Source organism: Vulpes vulpes, chromosome X (assembly GCF_048418805.1).
Source record: "Vulpes vulpes isolate BD-2025 chromosome X, VulVul3, whole genome shotgun sequence".
In the NCBI taxonomy this organism is placed as follows: Eukaryota; Metazoa; Chordata; class Mammalia; order Carnivora; family Canidae; genus Vulpes; species Vulpes vulpes.
This window is the reverse complement of record NC_132796.1, coordinates 40,721,273-40,739,101: the sequence shown is the minus strand read 5'-3', so window position 1 is coordinate 40,739,101 and position 17,829 is coordinate 40,721,273. Positions and strand designations below refer to the sequence as shown.

General features: G+C 47.4%; 1 protein-coding gene across 12 annotated transcripts; it reads right to left on the bottom strand.

Annotated features, from left to right (window-relative positions):
• Positions 1–631: 631 nt before the first annotated feature.
• On the bottom strand, positions 632–17,829 carry USP11 (ubiquitin specific peptidase 11). 12 transcript variants are annotated; one of them, XM_025982463.2, is made up of 21 exons: positions 17,286–17,829; positions 9,331–9,440; positions 9,042–9,172; positions 8,643–8,760; positions 8,107–8,252; positions 7,925–7,986; positions 7,702–7,801; positions 7,216–7,389; positions 6,947–7,105; positions 6,408–6,632; positions 6,191–6,274; positions 5,990–6,084; positions 4,831–5,037; positions 4,129–4,181; positions 3,706–3,951; positions 3,547–3,617; positions 3,230–3,342; positions 1,714–1,863; positions 1,507–1,622; positions 1,245–1,333; positions 632–1,160 (listed from the first exon to the last, which is right to left on the bottom strand). In XM_025982463.2, the coding sequence occupies exons 1-21, from the start codon at positions 17,429–17,431 to the stop codon at positions 1,023–1,025; spliced, it is 2,733 nt and encodes a 910-aa protein (XP_025838248.2). In that variant the 5' UTR covers positions 17,432–17,829; the 3' UTR covers positions 632–1,022. The 12 variants fall into 12 exon arrangements, with proteins under 12 accessions (XP_025838248.2, XP_072599326.1, XP_072599327.1 ...); XM_072743225.1 differs by having other exon boundaries at positions 3,691–3,951; positions 17,286–17,638; XM_072743226.1 differs by having other exon boundaries at positions 3,691–3,948; positions 17,286–17,638.

Genomic DNA, 17,829 nt, shown 5'->3' with positions numbered 1-17,829 from the left:
CCTGGTCGGTGAGCAGGAAGGCTAAGTACAGGGACAACACAGATAGCACATTTGTCCATCAGGCTGGCTGGCTTGGGTCAGGTGTACCACCTCTGCAGTTCTCAGAGTACACTACTGGGAGTCTGTGAGGTGGTATGATTACTCTGTGTCCAGAAACCACACATTTGCCCACATGGATGCCTGTCTGCTCCAGGGCACCTTTTTCAGATCAGCTGTAGGGCAGGCCATGTCCATAGAAAGATTTCTGACTTGGGTCCAGAGAGGTCAAATGCCCCCTCCAGGAACCAACACTGGTGTAACTAACAAGGCAGGATCTCCTGACAGAACCTGAGCGATTACTTGATCTCTGTACCTCAGTTTCCCCAACTGAAACTGGAGAGAACTCCCACATGAGACAGTTGTGAGGATTATGAGTCAGTGTGTAAGATGCTCTGGAAAACCCTGGGTACGCAGTTGGTGCTGAGAAGCATGTCTGCCATGCAGATGGTGCTAAAGAATTCCCAAAATGGTGCTCAACGAGCACTTGGAGAAGCACTCATCACACACCTGGCATTCAATGAGCACACATAAGCACACAGGCATCCAACTGGCGCTTAGTAACCATGTGGGGGGAAAAAACCACACTGCCAAGGAACACACTGGCACTTTATATATACACAGCAGAAGGTACAGGGTCTCAATAAGAAAATACACTCTGTGTTCAGGTGCACCCCACCACCACCCCCTCAGAACACCCCAGGTTGAGGACAGAGGGAAGGGGACAACCATAAATAGAGAAGAGAAGGGAAGATTAATGCTCTAAGGGGCAAACACAGGCGGGGAACACACTGCCGGGAGGAGACACAACCTCCTCTTCCCCGGGAGAGAGCAATATAAGCAGCACAGAACAGTAGCCACAATCAGGCCTGCAATGCCTGGCAAGGGGCACCTAATGCGGGTAGGAGGGCGAGGGTGGGGGTGGATGGATGTGGGAAGGAAGAGAGCAGAGATGGCTTCCTTCCCTGTGGCAGGGCCAGAGCCCCTCAGTTTACATCCATGAACTCAGAGTTGGGTGGGGAACCGCAGGCAGGGGATGCCGGGGGGTCAGATGAACTGGGCTGGGGTTGCAGGCGACGCGCCACATCCTGGCGTTGGTAGAAGAGGACATAGGCTGCCTTGGACTGCAAGGAAAGGACAGGAGTCAGCGTGGGCTGGCTGCGGGCCAGGGGTCAGGAGAGGGGGAGAAGGAAGGGTGGAGATCACACCTCGATCTGATTCTCAGTTACAGGTGAGACACTGTTGTCATCAAAGTAATGCCACTGGCCGCTGTCCTTGTTGCAGGCAAATGTTGTGTCTGCAAGAGAGGGGTGCTGTCCACACCTACTCTCCTGCCCCAGAGAGGGTCCCCCCGGTCACTCCTCACTCCACCCACTATGATGACCTTGCCACCGGCTCACTTATCTTAGTCACACATGGGACATCCTGCCCCCCGACCCCGGGCAAGCCCTGCCACAGCCCGGCACATACAGTGTCCGTCACGCAGGCCCCCGTAATGATTGGAAACTGCGATGAGATCATATTTGTACAGCTCTGGAGCTGACTCATTCTGCGGCTTGATGACAAACTCGGAGAAGTCCAGGTCCCTGTGGGAGAGGACAGTTACTTCCAGTGCGCCCCTTCCGTACTCCCTGCCTCCCCCCACCCCAACCATCCTTCTCCAGCCCTAGCCCAGACCGGATAGGAAACTCCACAAGGGTGTCCAGCTTCTCGCGGGAGAACTTGGTATAGGAGAAGCGCTTCAGGTGGATGATGAGTGTCTCGGGCAGCATCCACAGGTCCAGCTTCTTGGTGGCCAGCTGGTGCTGCTTGCAGGTGGGGCAGTACCTACAAACCAGAGCCCAAGTCAGCACACACACTGGCTGGGCATCTACCGCATGCTGTCCATTCTGTGTGGGTCCCATGGGCCCCGAGCAGTCCACAGAGATGCTGCTCTTTCTTCCTACCTGCCCCTTCCTCTCATCTGCTCTCCTGACACATTCAAATCCTGTCATTCATCAGGTACTACATTGCCTTTTTTTTTTTAAAGATTTTATTTATTTATTCATGAGAGAGAGAGAGAGAGGCAGAGACACAGGCAGAGGGAGAAGCAGGCTCCACGCAGGGAGCCCGATGTGGGACTCGATCCTGGGTCTCCAGGATCACACCCTGGGCTGAAGGCAGGCGTTAAACCGCTGAGCCACCCAGGGATCCCTACATTGCTTTTATACTAGTGTGTGTTTTGCTTGGTTTCTGCTCCACGAGCCATTCTTTTTTTTTTTTTTTTAAGATTTTATTTATTCATGAGACAGAGAGAGAGAGAGAGAGAGAGAGAGAGGCAGAGACACAGGCAGAGGGAGAAGCAGGCTCCACACAGGGAGCCCTATGTGGGACTTGATCCCAGGACTCCAGGATCACGCCCTGGGCAGAAGGCAGGCACTAAACCACCAAGCCACTCAGGGATCCCCTGTTCATCTTATTTTAGAGCATGCCTCTGTCCCTCCACTTCTCTGTTTTCTCCATTCGCTCACTTGCTGGGGACTTACCAGCTGACCACCTATGGCTGACTCCTTTGACCACTATTTTGTATTTCTGTTCCCCTCCTGCTCCACGGAGATGCTGCTCTAACTTTTGAAACTAGTTTTACCTTCTCGGTTGCCCTTTATATTTTGTTTATTCTGCAAAGATCTACTGAGCATGTCCCGGACCTCTCCCCCCACCCACCATTATGATCAGTGAGAAGAGACACATGGTAAAAACTTAAATTAAAAGTCTTCACCCTCAAGGGTTTACTCTTCCGCAAAAAAAAAAAAAAAAAAACCCAAAAAACAAAAAACAAAGAAAGATACAAAAGGGGATCTAGGACAGGACACCAAATAGTATTACAGAGCTTGGAACAAAGTAATGCTTGGCTAGATGGAAAGGGCACAGGGAGGGGATAGGTCAGGGGGAGTGGCTTCTAACAGGGTAGTAAGAGAAGAGCTCTGATAAGCTGATATGAGCCAAAGGAGTCCAGTCCTGCACACAGCTGGAGAACTGGAAGAAGAAACAGACAAGTGCTCTCAGGTGGGACACTAAGCCTGGGTGTTAGTGGCCAGAGTGGCAGGAAGGGTCCGAATGTGGGGCAAAGGAGGGAAATGTGCAGGTAAGAGGGATCTGGGCAGGCCATCCTACCCAACTACACCCACCACAGACCCCCATACTGGTCCCTCACCAGGGATTTTCCTTCTCCAGAGTCTCGACAGTGGTGAAGAGCTCAATGCACTCCTGCAGCCGCACAGGAGCCTTCTTCAGCACGTACCCAACACAGTCATGTTTCACGTAGCCCTAGGCCAGGGGGAGTCGATGGCCGGGAGTGAGGACAGTAGATGAAAGGGAGTGGAGGCAGAAGACACATGCCCCGTGGTGAAGGGCATGGACTCTGAAGCTAGGAATCCAAGACCCTGGGAGCTCCATGGTCATGGCTTGGAGGGGATGGGAGTGGCGGGTATGAAGGGTTTCGGGGGTGGAAACAACTGGGATCTCATTTACCTCAGCCTCCACCTCGTCATAGTAACGCTTCTTCATCTCTGGCTCCCAATCGATGGCAATGTACGGCTGGGCTGGGGGCGAGGGAGGTGGTCATGGGCCCTGCTGCCAAGGAAACCCCCCTCCCGCCTCCCAACCCTGGCTCACAGCTGAAGGAGACACCATGGGTATCCTCGTTGAAGGTTGAGCGGTCGCTGGTCCCATTAGAGTTCACTGTCTGCAGGGTGAACAGGTGCTTGCGCCGTGCCCTCTGGGGCCAGTGAGATGGTCCAGGGGAGTTGTCCACGGGGGCACGGCTTCCGCCTGCGACTCCAGAGCTGGGCCCCGCCTGCTCCGGCCCAGAATCCTGGGAGCTGGCCCCAGCCACGTGTCCTGGTTTGGGGATGTTGTCCTTATCCTCTATGTCTGCTAGGATTAGGGGAGGGTGGCAGGCACAGGTCTGTGTGAGCCCCAGGCGGCTGAGACAGCAGTACGCATCCAGGTGGACCTATCCCAGACCCGCACCCCCATGACCCTCCCTTGGGCCCTGGCATGGCTTGTATAGACCCTCATCCTTGTCGATCCTCTCCCCTTCCTCTTCCTTACCTTTCTCATCCCCGTCATCTTCGTCATCCGAGCTGGGTCTGGTCACATAGCGCCTGCCAAGAGAACACAGGAGCCTCTTGAGGAGGGATGCAAGGGCAGGGAGGCCAGGGCCCAGGATTCTACTTTGCTTATGATGGGAAACCACTGGCACACCCCCACATGAGCAGCTGAGGAGATGACATAAAAACGCATGAAGAGGTGGCTCGACAAGGTAGGATCTCGTGAGCCATGACTAAGGAATATGGACCTTAAGTACGATAAGCCACTTTAAACAAACACACGATCTGCTGTAAACTTTGATCAGGGAAGGCCTCTGAGCAACAGAGTCGTTAGGAAGAGATTAAGCCAGAGAAACATGGGGAGAGATTAAGCCAGAGAACGCACGGCTCCGGATTTTAGGTACAATGGAAATCTCTTAGTAAAAATCCAAATAGCCATGCCCCTTAAGGAGAGAGTGATCACGTATAAGACAAAGTTGTGTATACTTTGTCCTTTTTGTTGACCCCTGTTATCCCCAACACCCAGGAGAGAGGGAGGAAAAGCCAGAGGTTTAGACAAAGGAAAAAACCCTACAAGCTCCCCTCTGGCCACGTTAAGCTTAGCTGTCTTTTGGAAGTGGATGGGGGTTGGCAACAAGCAACTCAACACCCAGGTCTGAGTTCAAACCCCATCCTTCCCTTGCCCTTCAGAAGGCAGACTCACGAGAGGCGGTACAGCAGGATGTGATAGAGGGCATCCCAGGAGAGCCGGTCACGGGGCACCGACACCAGGAGAGGGTGCCCAAAGAGCATCAGGCCATAGTAGGAGTTGTTGTAGTCCCGGGCTGGGGTGCGCTCCCGCAGGTAGATAGGAAGTACAACGTCTTCCCTGGAGTTTTCACCAATAGCAGACCTGCCCGACACCTCATATCTGTGGTGGGGTGGGGGAGGGGAGACATCAGGTCACACCTGATCAGGACACTCAAGAGGGACTTGTGGACGCTGCCCCAGTTGCCCCACGAACTCACCCCACACAGCCCAGCCTAGAACTGTGTTTTAAAGGGTCTGAAGAGCCACCCAGTGTTATGTGCTTTACAAACTGGTAGACGGTACAACACTTGGTTTCTGTGATGTTTACAAAGCACTCTGGTGTTAGGAAAACACTGAGAAGATTAACACCAATTTTTAGTGACAAAGGGATCTAAAACCATTTTGTTTTTGGAAAACACTCCTTGGTTTAAAAAGATCTCGGGGATGCCTGGGTGGCTCAGCAGTTGAGCATCTGCCTTCAGCTCAGGGTGTGATCCTGGTCCAAGGATTGAGTTCTGCATCAGACTCCGTGCGGGGAGCCTGCTTCTCCCTCTGCCTATCTCTCTGCCTCTGTGTCTCTTATGAATAAATAAATAAATAAAATCTTAAAAAAATATATCTTCTCCACTCAAGATGCACTTTCTATTTTATTCTTTTTAGCTTTTTTTTTTTGATTTATTTGAGTGAGAGAGAGAGAATGAGAGAAAGCTCTTATGTTCAAAAAATATCTTAGTGTTCCCTATTTCACAAATCACTTTTGATTTTTGAGGACTGCAACAGGAGTTAAGGAATGAAGATCGAGCTTCTGATACACACAGGAGGTACTTAGTGACTGAATAAGATAAAGAAACATGAGCCTCCACCATGTAAGAAGAAAGAGAACACCAGAGAACACCCTATAAAACGATGTCTTGCCCACCCCACTGACAGCCCCAAGCCTCCTGCCCTACTAAGGCACATGGCTAAAGCCCTGAACAAGGGAGGTGCCGTGGAAGTCAGGCCAAAGGGGACAGGGAAGTTGGTTATGAGGAGATTCCTGAGTAGCCCCTAAATCCCCTGGTCCCCTCACTCACATGAAAATATCATCGCGGTCCAAGATGCTGCTCAGAGACTCCTCCAGCTGGTAGATCTTATAGAAGCGGTGGCTAAAGACGTCAGCCACCATCATCTGGGAATGGAATGCAGAGAGGAGGCTGGTCAGTCTGCAAGGTCTCCCCAGGCCCTCTGCCTCCCTGCCCCTAAATCCCACTCTCTCTGTGCCTGCAGAGCCTCACCCTTTCTGGCGACATGCCAGTGTGTTTGGCCAGAGCCACACACAGATCCGAGATCTTGCCCTTCTTGGGGACCACGAGCCGGTGCTGAGTGAGGAACAGTATCCACAAAAGAGCAGAAGGGTATGTGATGAGTTAGTGTGGGCAACATTAAGGTATGGCAGAGTAATCAAACTGACTATACTCCTTATTCTATTCTCGTATCACCATCACCTCATACCTGCTCCGGCTTGCGGCGAGGATCCATGGAGACAAAGAAGACCTCCATGACCCTCTTGTGGCTGACAGGCAGTGGGACACTGAGGTAGCAGAAAGGGTCGAAGGTCACAGATACGTTGCCACAATCAGGGCACACCAGCGTGGACTTGAAGAGACCATGGAAAGTGTCCACAATCACAGAATCATTCCGCCGTTTGTGGTTCTGCCAGGCCTCCTGAGCGACCTCCTATTGACAGTGTGGGTGTCAAGGTTTGCCCAGGGCAGGGGAAACCATAGTTTGGGGTGGATATGCATGGGGTTGAAGTCAAGGTTAGGCCATGGCAAAGTCCAGAGACAGAATTACAGCTAGGGATATCTGAAGTATCAGATTGGGTTTTATTTGGGCAGGAGACTGAGTGAGGGTCAACTCTGGGCTGGAGACCAGGCTGGAACTAGGGTTGGAGATGATGTCAGGCGGGGTGTGGGATACCCCGGGGAGGCCAGAAAATCCCGGGTAGTTTTAATGGAGCTCTCAGGATGGCGCCTCTGAGGAGTGCCTACCTGATCTGGCCGTCCAGCAGCATCACACAACTCCACATATTCCTTCTTCTTGACACGATTGAGGTCCTCATGTAGCCCATCCAGGAGGAACGACAGCAGCTCCTGTGAGTCATGCTGCTGGTAGCCCAGAAACTGGGATGCAAAGTGGCCAACCTTGGTCTGAGAAGATAGGTAGGGTGGTCAGAGCGAGAGAGCGCCAGCTGGGGCAAGGTGGAGGTGGGTGGTGGAGGGTGGAGGAGGGGCAGGGGCAGCCCAGGGCTGAGTCACACCTTGAACACATGGGGCACAATGGACCGGTGGTGGCCGGACCAGGCCTGTTTCACCAGGTCTGCGTAGGCCTCTGCGATCTCACCCTTCATGCCCAGTGGGTTGCAGAAGTTGAGCTCTTCTAGGTAGCGGTTTTTGAGGAAGTACTCGGTGAGCTGTGGCACATTGCTGAGGCACTGCAGGAGGCAGGGCCCAGAAAAATGAGGCAGAGAGACCGAAATAAGGAAGCAAAGAGGAAGGGGGGGGCAGGGAGGTGGGGGAGAGAAGGAAGAATGTGGTGACAAAGGAGAGAAGAAACCAGGAAAGAAGGGGCAAGCAGAGGGAGAAGGTACTGGTGTTTCTGGGAGGACTATGGCTAAGTCAAGTCTGACCTGTGGGGCCCCAGCTTCCAACCTGACCCCTTGCCCTGCAATCCCCTGCCCCCCGCAATCCTCATCACTCGGAGCCCACCCCTGTGGCTGTGCCAGACACAGCTCTACTCGCCCAACCTGCAGGGCTGAGTTCATGAAGCACGTGTTGCCCAGGTTGGTGAGACCGCAGATGCCTGGCTGGCCCTGGAATTCCTCCTCCTCCTCCAATGCAGTGTTCCTAGGGTGGAGGGGAACTCTCATCAGCTGAAGGCCAATTACATGCAGGTGTGATGGGCTCATGAGCACTGTCATCCTGCCTACTGGGGGACCCCACTCTGGGCCGGATACTGCATGTGCTTACACAGCCTGTGGCTGGGCACTGGGCCAAGTGCCATCCTTGTTTCGGGTCTCCATAATGACCACCTGAGTTGAGGAAGAGAAAGAAAAGCAGGAAGGCACTCAGGGAGGGCCTATGGGAACCTTACCCTCACTTCCACCAACCTGAGCACTGCCGGGGAGCAGGAGAGCCCTCCCCACCCTCACCTGCCCTGTCTTGAGGGCAGCGTCAAGCACTGTGACACGTGTGTTGCACAACCTCTCGAAAGAGCCCTCTGCGTTCTTGATCCACAGCCGTGTCTCTTCCTGAGGGCTCACCAGGAAGTGCTCTCGGGCGGTGCGCAAAATGAGGTCTGTGGAAGGTGGCAGAGCACATTCAAGGTCTTCCTGGGACCCTGAATGATCGACCCATCTCAGCATCAGACCCTGATGCATCCTCATATACCTTGCACACTTGAGTCAATACCTGTGTCCTTGAGCAAAATGACCGATGCATGCTCAGGACTTGAGACCCCCAGTAAATATTCTCTGCCACACCATCTAAGCCACCAGGCTGCAACTCACATACCCTCAGGACCATAAGGCACCCCCTCCAACCAGGGCCTCTGCCCAACTTAACCAATACCTTCTTGGTCCTCCAAAGTCTGACCAATGCCTTCTCAGTTGGCCATAGCCAAAACCCAGGCATTCCTAGATCATTGAGCTATGGGAACGCCAACTCACTCTGTGAACCTCAGACTCACCAACAGAATCTGTATGGCTGAATTGAGCAGTGTGAGGTGTGTCCATATCACTGTGCCGGACAAGCAGCAGTTCTACTGGGTACACTTCCACCTTCTGGACGCTGGGCAGCTCCACAACCTGGAAGGTGGGAGGTGCATACACAGGTGTACCCACATGGCACATATACACAGGCACAAGCACGACAACCTCTGAGATCAGAGGAGCACGCATATAGACAAACACACACTTGAGAAACACTGAGATACTTGAGGGGAGAGGAGTGCAGACAAAGGTATATCTACACAGCATAATGGAGCCCCGTGTACACACAGGTCTAGACCCACCCTGGGCCTACAGGGCCTTTCTCCTACTCCATTCCTCAAGAATCTAACCCGAGCACCCTCCCTCATTTGCTATACCTTGCGTTCAATGGGTGGCTGGCCATGCTCTAGACCATACCAGTTGACCAGGTAATGCCAAGCAGCCGCTGGGAGCAGCACATAGTCCTCACCTTCCACTAGACCCTTCCTGAGGTGCCAGTTTACCTGGTCTGTCGGGGGCAGAGGAAGAATCAGGGTAAGAAAGTGGTAAGTCACTCTGGCCATCTCATCAATGATCTAGCTCAGTGAAGAGGCTTATGATCATTTGTTGTAGGGACAGAGGGGACAAGAACTCTGGGGCTGGGCTAGGTAGGGAGAGGCCAGGTACCTTCAAAGAGGTCAGCATTATTGATGCAGCCAGGGAAGGTGCCGGAGTCCTGGTCTCCTCCCTGCACGTACACTTCCCACTGTTTGTACCAGTGCTGTTCCACGAGGAACCTGGACCAGACAGGTAACAAGGGTATCGCATGGTTACCTGGAGTTAGTGGCACCACTTCCCATGGTTATTAGACTAAAAGAATCAACATGCTGCAAGTCAAGATGTCAAATTTCACGTACATCTAAAACTAACACTGTGGCATATGTCAATTATAACTCAATAAAAAAGGGAAATCTCTCCCAGAATTCAACAAGAAAAAAAATTGTTTCACCATCGTATGAAAATAATCGAAAGCAAAATATATTCAGTGCAATTCAGGTTTGGATAGATTACCAAATTTCTTAGGATACTAAGAGACTGGATTAAGAACAAAAAATGGCAAAACTCCAAACAAAACAAAACAAACCACCAACTCACACTCATGGTGCCAGGAAATATGAGGTTTTATTATAGAACAAAGAATTAGGCTGAAAATTGCCTGTTATTTACACCCAATGTTATAAAGCTTTAGCCATTCATTAAGTGTGCAGTCTTTGTAAAGAATATATAAATGGAGAATAAGAAATTAATTATTTAAATTCTGGAAACCTGCTCAGACACTGAGAGGAATTTAAAATGCTAAAAGAATTGTAAGGTTTTCCTTCAAAGACCGCATCTCACCATGTTTCATCATTTTTGTGTTGAAAAGTTTATTTTGGGGGATCCCTGGGTAGCTCAGTGGTTTAGCACCTGCCTTCGGCTCAGGGCATGATCCTGGGGTCCCGGGATCGAGTCCCACATGGGGCTCCCTGCATGGAGCCTGCTTCTCCTGCTTGTGTCTCTGCCTCTCTGTGTGTATCTCTCATGAATAAATAAATAAAATCTTTTAAAAAAAGAAAAATTTATTTTGGCTTTATAATAGGTCTCTGAGCTTATGGTAACTAGCTCATTCTTCTTCTTCTTCTTCTTCTTCTTCTTCTTCTTCTTCTTCTTATTTTTATTATTATTATTATTATGGCAAAAAGCAGCACATGCCATAAACTTTAGCATCTGAACTATTTTTAAGTGTATAGCTTGGACAGTTCTCTTTTAAAAGAGAAAAAAATTTTAAATGTTTTATTTATTTATTCATGAGAGAGAGAGACAGACAGACAGGCAGAGACACAGGCAGAGGGAGAAGAGGATCCATGCAGGGAGCCCGATGCGGGACTTGATCCCGAGATTCCATCACGGAACTCCAGGATCACGCCCTGAGCCGAAGGCAGATGCTCAACCGCTAAGCCAGCCACCCAGGCACCCAAAAGAGTAACTTTTATATGCACTATACCTAGGATAAACATTTAGGACTGCTAAAGCCTGGCTCTATAAAATGTCATGAGCAATTCTTAAGTCTGGAAAAGACTTGACAGAGTAAAAATGCTAAATAAATTTTAGCAAGTTACTGTTTCAATCCCAGGGTTTGGAACTCAAAGCTCACATACACAGACACACAAACCCGGTCCCACACTTAGAAATCTGCTCTGCTATGGGATTTTTGATACATAAGAGGCTGTCCCAAATAGTTAACCACCTCAAATAAACACTTTTTAAAATACTACTCTCACACTGTAGTGATTAGTGTGCTAGCAATTTAACCCTTAAATGGGATTCTTTAAAATGACAACTTTCCTGTATTCATAAAAGGCTGAGGGAGAGATGGGGGAGATGGAGGGCTAGAAAACCTTGCAATAGTCACGAGTAACCTGGACAGGCACGCATGCACACATTTTGGTGGGGTTTTGTTGTTTTTACTGCACTGAGCCCCACAGACCCCGCACATGACTCATGCCAGGAACACACATCCTCCTTATCCCAGTGGCACATGCCCCAATCTCCCATCACTCTTCTGGAATACCCCATCACTGACCCTACCGCTCCACCACTCATACCCGTAAACCCATCCCTCACCCTCGTGGCTTTCACTGCCTCCACTGACAGTCTATGAGGTTAATTTCTTCAGTAAAGCTCCATTATGGTTACCGGGACTTTCAATGCAAAGGGCATCATTGCTCAACTTTTTTTTTTTTTTAAGCCAGATTTTTAAGGAAAACCAACATTAAAATCACTCTGTAGCATACATCTGAAACTAATATAACACTGTACATCAACTATACTGCAATTTAAAAAAAATCACTCTGCAGCCCTTAGCAAAACCCCCATACCTGGCTACAACCTGAATTTCTAGAGTCTTCACAGGAGACTCAAGTTTTATACCAATTTTCACAGAACAGGACTACCAGATTTCTTTGCTTCAAGAACACTTTAAAAATGCCTCTGAAATTGGGATGTCTCATCATCTGTCAGACCAGATGGCAGTCATGACATAGTTGTCATTGTCTGAGAGGGAAGCACCCACACTGTTAGATTTATCTCTAGGTATTTGATTTGAAAAGATGTGATCATAAATGGTATACCTTTCAAATTTAAATTTTCCTACTTCTTCCTGCTAGTATATAGAAATACAACAGATCTTGCTAAAGCCACTTATGTGTATTTCCTCAAATTTGCTGAAATGCTTATGAAATATGTGCTTATGGAAAAAATTACTAACAATGTTTTTTGTCCTCTAGTTTCTCTCATGTGTGAAGAAAACTGGTTATGATAACAATATACATCAATTAATTTACTAGATACAACGATCAGAAATAGAAATATAGACATAGGGATCTCTGGGTGGCTCAGCGGTTTAGCGCCTGCCTTTGGCCCAGGGTGCGATCCTGGAGTCCTGGGATCGAGTCCCACATTGGGCTCCCAGCATGGAGCCTGCTTCTCTCTCCTCCTGTGTCTCTGCCTCTCTCTCTCTATGTCTATCATAAATAAATAAATAAATAAATCTTAAAAAAAAAGAAATATAGACCTAAATGAAGAGATAGGATTTCTGACTTGTTTATCAAAAGCTTTCTTAGCTTAGCTTATTCAGATGGTAAATCTAATAGTATGTTGCTCCAAGCTTACCATTTACGTATCCGTATAAGCCTAAATAGAGGTACAGAGGCATATAAATGAATTATTTACTATAAAATATTACATGAATAATGTACCAAAGGAGAAAAATTAAAATTTGGGCCCTTCCTGTAAAATGTCATAATTTTATGCCCAGATTAGAAGTTCCTTCTTTATCATCAAATTATTGTTAACTCTTGGTGTTTTCTGACATCCTCCTAACTCATTTAAAAAAATACCTGAGCTCGTTTTTAGAAGAGAATCCTTGTTTTAAAAAAAAAGCTAGGCTTCTAATCATTTTTGTTATTTATCACTGTGTTTTTACAAAGTTGACTGTAAGTATTTTCTGTCCTTACTTCAATTTATCTTTTTTCTTTTTTAAAAAAAAATATTTATTTATTTATTTATTTATTTATTTATTTATTTATTTATTTATTTTAGAGAGAGAGAGAGAGGCAGAGACACGGGCAGAGGGAGAAGCAGGCTCCATGCCGGGAGCCTGACGCAGGACTCGATCCTGGGACTCCAGGATCGCGCTCTGGGCCAAAGGCAGGCGCCAAACTGCTGAGCCACTCAGGGATCCCCTATCTTTTTTTTCTAACGACTATTCTTGATTTATCTTTACCAAATTCAGAATAATAGTACTGTTAAAATGTTCTTTTATGGGGATCCTTGGGTGGCTCAGCGGTTTAGCACCTGCCTTTGGCCCAGAGCGCGATCCTGGAGTCCCAGGATCGAGTCCTGCGTCGGGCTCCCGGCATGGAGCCTGCTTCTCCCTCTGCCTGTGTCTCTGCCTCTCTCTCTCTCTCTATCATGAATAAGTAAATAAAATCTTTTAAAAAATGTTCTTTTATGGCTAAACTATGTCTGAGAGATAATACAAAGATTTGCTCCTTTGACCTATAAAAGGAATGGCAATAGGCATAATTAAGTTTAATTAAAATTCTCCAAATTTCAATGAACTTAAAACTTTTATAAAAGCTCTTTCATTTTCCAAACTTAGTATTTTCTTTCAATTTTATTAAGTTTTTAATTTTAATTCTAGTATAGTTAACTCAGTTTCAGGTGCACAATATAGTGATTCAATAATTCTATATATGTTACTCAGTGTTCATAATGTACTCTTTAACAAACTTAATGTTTTTTAAAAATGACAAATCAAAAAGCAAATTTATCTTCCTAGCTTAATTATATTAATTATAATTAGATACACAAATATCTTTCAATAATTGCCTATTTTTCAAGCTAAAAAGCATACTCCTGTTCAAGCAACAAAGAGTGGTACATTTACTGTCTACCAAAAGATTTCCCACTCCAGGACTCTAAACTCATAAATTCTCTCCCCCCAGTTCATGAAAAGTCTGAACAAGCACTAGGGGGACCAACTCAATGACAAGGGAATTGCCAGTCTTTGTTTATTTCAGTCTTTCATCATATCCAGAAATCAAGGCATAGCCACCTTGTTTAAGAGCTACGCAGCAATTACCAAAGAAGCGAAAACTGTTGATTTAGTTCTAGCATCTTCGTTACACTTAAAATGGTCCTCCATGAAAAAAAAAAAAAGGTCCTCCATGTTGTACAGACTTCTCCACTGACAGAAAAGCCTCAACATTTCTAAGGCTAGTCCTTCACCTCTAATGGAACACTGTCACTTTCCCTTCACACATCACTATCCACTCTGCAACACTGAACCCAGCCACACTCCTTCTTTGACCTGAACAAAGAATCTCTTGCCTGCTGGTTACCTGTTAGAAAACTACCCACACCCTGCACAAACCATCTAGAGACTCCCTTTCCTCTCCCTGATTTAATTATGTTTGTAGATGGTTCATCCTCAAAAAGAAAAACTGGAATTTGCCAAGGAAGCTATACTATCACAGATATTAATTTACTCTTAAAATATAAGCTTCTCCTAGAGATTTAAATCAGTTCAGATAGCCAAATTACTTCCCCTTGCCCAGATCTGCCAGCTGATGAAAAGAAGGTGTAAAATATTAATATTGGTATTAGATATGATTTGAGGATTATTAGTCTGTGACTTTGTAAACACACATTTCCTGACCACTGCAGCAAACCTCTATCAAATGAACAGCAAATTAAAGAACCTTGAGATGCTTTGCTCTCACCTAAGTAGATAAGCATTTAAAAAATGGAGCTATGGAAAAATGCTTCATGGTATCAGCTACAATAGCAGAGATAAACTGGCGTCAATACTGAACCAACATTGGTGGGGTAATTATTTTTATTGACAGAACATAATTTTATTTATTATTTATTATTTATTTATTTATTTATTTAACTGGAGTTCAATTTGCCAACATATAGCATAACACCCAGTGCTCATCCCGCCAAGTGTCCCCCTCAGTGCCCATCACCCAGTCACCCCAACCCCCCGCCCACTTCCCCTTCCACTACCCCTTGTTCATTTCCCAGAGTTAGGTGTCTCTCATGTTTTGTCATCCTCACTGATATTTTCACTCATTTGACAGAACATAATTTAAAAAATTTCACATAAAATTAGCCATTTTCAAGTGAACAGTTTGGTAGCATTTAGTACATTCACAATGTCGTGCAACCGTGACCTCTATCTAGTTCCAAAACATTTTCAACACCCAAAAAAGGAAATCCACACCGGTGGGGTAACTAAAGGGTACTGTCACAAGGAGGCTGTAAAGGCATGATGCATCAGGAACCAAAGCCCCCAACCCTGTTTGAACACATCCAAATGAACTATAAAAGATGATCCAGTTATTGCTTATTCTCAACAGGGTGGAATGAGGCTTTTCCTTGCCCGAGAGCTACAGCACAACAGTTAAAAAAGAAAAAAAAAAGATTCCGTATTCTCTATTTGGGGAATTTCAATTTGTCTCTGAACTCTCCAGTAACAGGGATACACACATTGTGATTAGAGAACTCTAAAATAAGCAAACCTCACTCAGAACAGCCCTCAGGTGAGAGCATGCCTGCGGTGTCTGAGGAACAGGAGTCCAATATGGCTGGATGGAGAGAGTTGGGGGGGTGGGCAGTGGTAATCAGAGCAGGGGGACCAGACTTGCTAGTCGTTGTAAGAATTTTAGCATTTACACTGCACGATGGGATGCTGTTAAAACGTTTTGAAGAATGGATGGCTATAATATGTTTTTAAAAGAATTACCGCATACGGAAAGAGAAAAATACTACCTTTATAGTGGAGAAACAGGGCAGATACCATCCTCACCAAATGATCAAGGTTAACGTCACCAATGAGGTAATATGGATACCGTATACCATCTGATATGATGCAAAGGGCACACGGTACGCCTCTAGTAGGATTTCACATATATCCTCCATGAAAAGAAAGCTTAGACCACAAATACTATTTAGGGATGCATACAGAAGCGGAAAAACGTTAACAAATTGAAAAATTCAGAATAATAGTGGTGCAGGGAGAGGGATTTCCATCCTGGAGATTTCTTAAGCTAACGGTCTGAAATCTTAACCTGAATGGTGAATTCACAAATTTTTATTATTCTTTTTTTTACTTTGAAATAGACTCAGAAAAAATTGCAAAGATAATATAAAGAATTCCCGTATACCCTTCATCCACATTTCCCAAATTTAACATTTTAGCCATTTGCCTCATCGTTTCTTTAAATACATCTTTACATACGCTATTTTTTTCCAACCATTTGCGAGTAAGCGGCTTACACGATGGTTCTTTATCCGAAAAATTTCAGCATGTATTCCCTTAAAAAAATTCTCTTTCATAACCACAATTATCCAAAGCAAGAAATTATCACTACTAATATCTAATCTACAAGCCTCAAATTCCATCAATTTTCCCATTAACATCTTTTACAATAAAAAAAGAGAAATAAATCTTATGAGAAAAATCCTGATTTTTAAATAATTTATTTTTCTGCTCCGGGATCCAATGCAGGATCACACATTGCATTTAGTTATGATTCTTTAAATTCCATTAATTCCTTCAATCTGGAACAGTTCTTCATCCTTTGTCTTTCACGACCTTGAAATTTTTGAAAAGCACAGGCCGTTTATTTTTACAGAATGTCCATCAATCTGGGCTACGTAAACGTTTTATGCAATCTTTTTAGGTCTTACGTATATCACAATTTAAAAAATGAGATGCAACTTGGCGAGAAATAAAATAAACCCAGAAACAGTGTATTTCAAGCACTGGTTAGCCAAGAAATCAGTAAAACAATCCGATTTATCAAGACACGCATTGACATTTTAAAAAATAACTATTTCTCCTGATTACAAAAACGAAGCAGTACTAAAACACAAAACAAATGTAATAGCGAAGGCCCCTCCCGTGCCAATCACCTGCACTTTCTCCCGTCCTGGGAAGAAGGCCTCGGCCAGAGGCAAAAACCTCGCCGCGTCACAAACTTTGCTCATTCGCAGGCGCCATTTTCTGCTTCACAGGCACTACCTCCCCTCTGCAGTCTTTCCTTGGCCTCAGGACACGCCCCTCAGCGTCCGTCACAAGCCTCGTTCCCAGGCGCCAGCTCCCTCCACCACGCAGGCTCCGACTCCTTCCCTCCGCCCACAGCCCTACGGCTCGGATTCCGTTCTTCTGCCTGACGTCATCCCCGCCTAGCTCTCAGGCGCGGAGAAACCGCAGGCCTCCCCGCCGCCAGATGCTACTTAACGCCACGCAGACCACGCCCCTCGGCCTCGGCCACCGCCCCTTCCCAGTTCCATCACGCACTGCCGGCCCCACCCCCTCGCCTTTCCAAAACAAACCTCCAGTTCTCAGGCCTGGGGCGCCACCATACAGGCCCCGCCTTTTTCCCCCAGACAAGGCGATCCACTCACAAGCACTTCCCCGCCCCTCCCGTCCTCAGTCTCACAGGCCACTCCCCCGCCCCCACAGCAATTCTTCGGACCTCAGCCTCCACGTTCCCCCAGCCGAGGCTCCGTTCGCAGCCCCGTCTCACCAGCTTTCGCCCGCACGCAGTGGACGCTCTCGCCCACTCTCGCTGTTCTCGATTTGGCGCCACTGGCTCTCCAGGCCCGGCACCGCTTCGCGCTGCGGCTCTCGGTCTTCAGCCGCAGCCGCCACATTCGCTGCGACCGCCGCCATCACCGTTCGCCCTCCTCTCACAGCCACCGCAGCTGGAGATAGGAAGAGGCCCCTCAACGGCCACTTCCGGATTCTGGTCCCGGAAACGGAAACAGAGCCCCCCAAACAGCCAAGGGGCTACTGCCATCTTGGAAAGGGACCCCACGCTCGCACGAGTGGACCGGCTAGGCGGGCGTGGGACTGTGGGCGGTGATCTCTGCGGCCAATGGGCGGGGCAAAACCTCCAGTTAGGGACTAAGGAAGACAAAGGTGCCTTGTAGGATTTTAAAGCCATGTTGAGTCAGGGCAAAAGGTGGTGTGGAAAGGTGGAGGCTGAGGTCCTGTTATGGACGAGGACATTTTGGGGAGTGCTCAGGGACACGAAGGTTCCGCGCTTTCTCGGTCCCATGCTTTGCTGG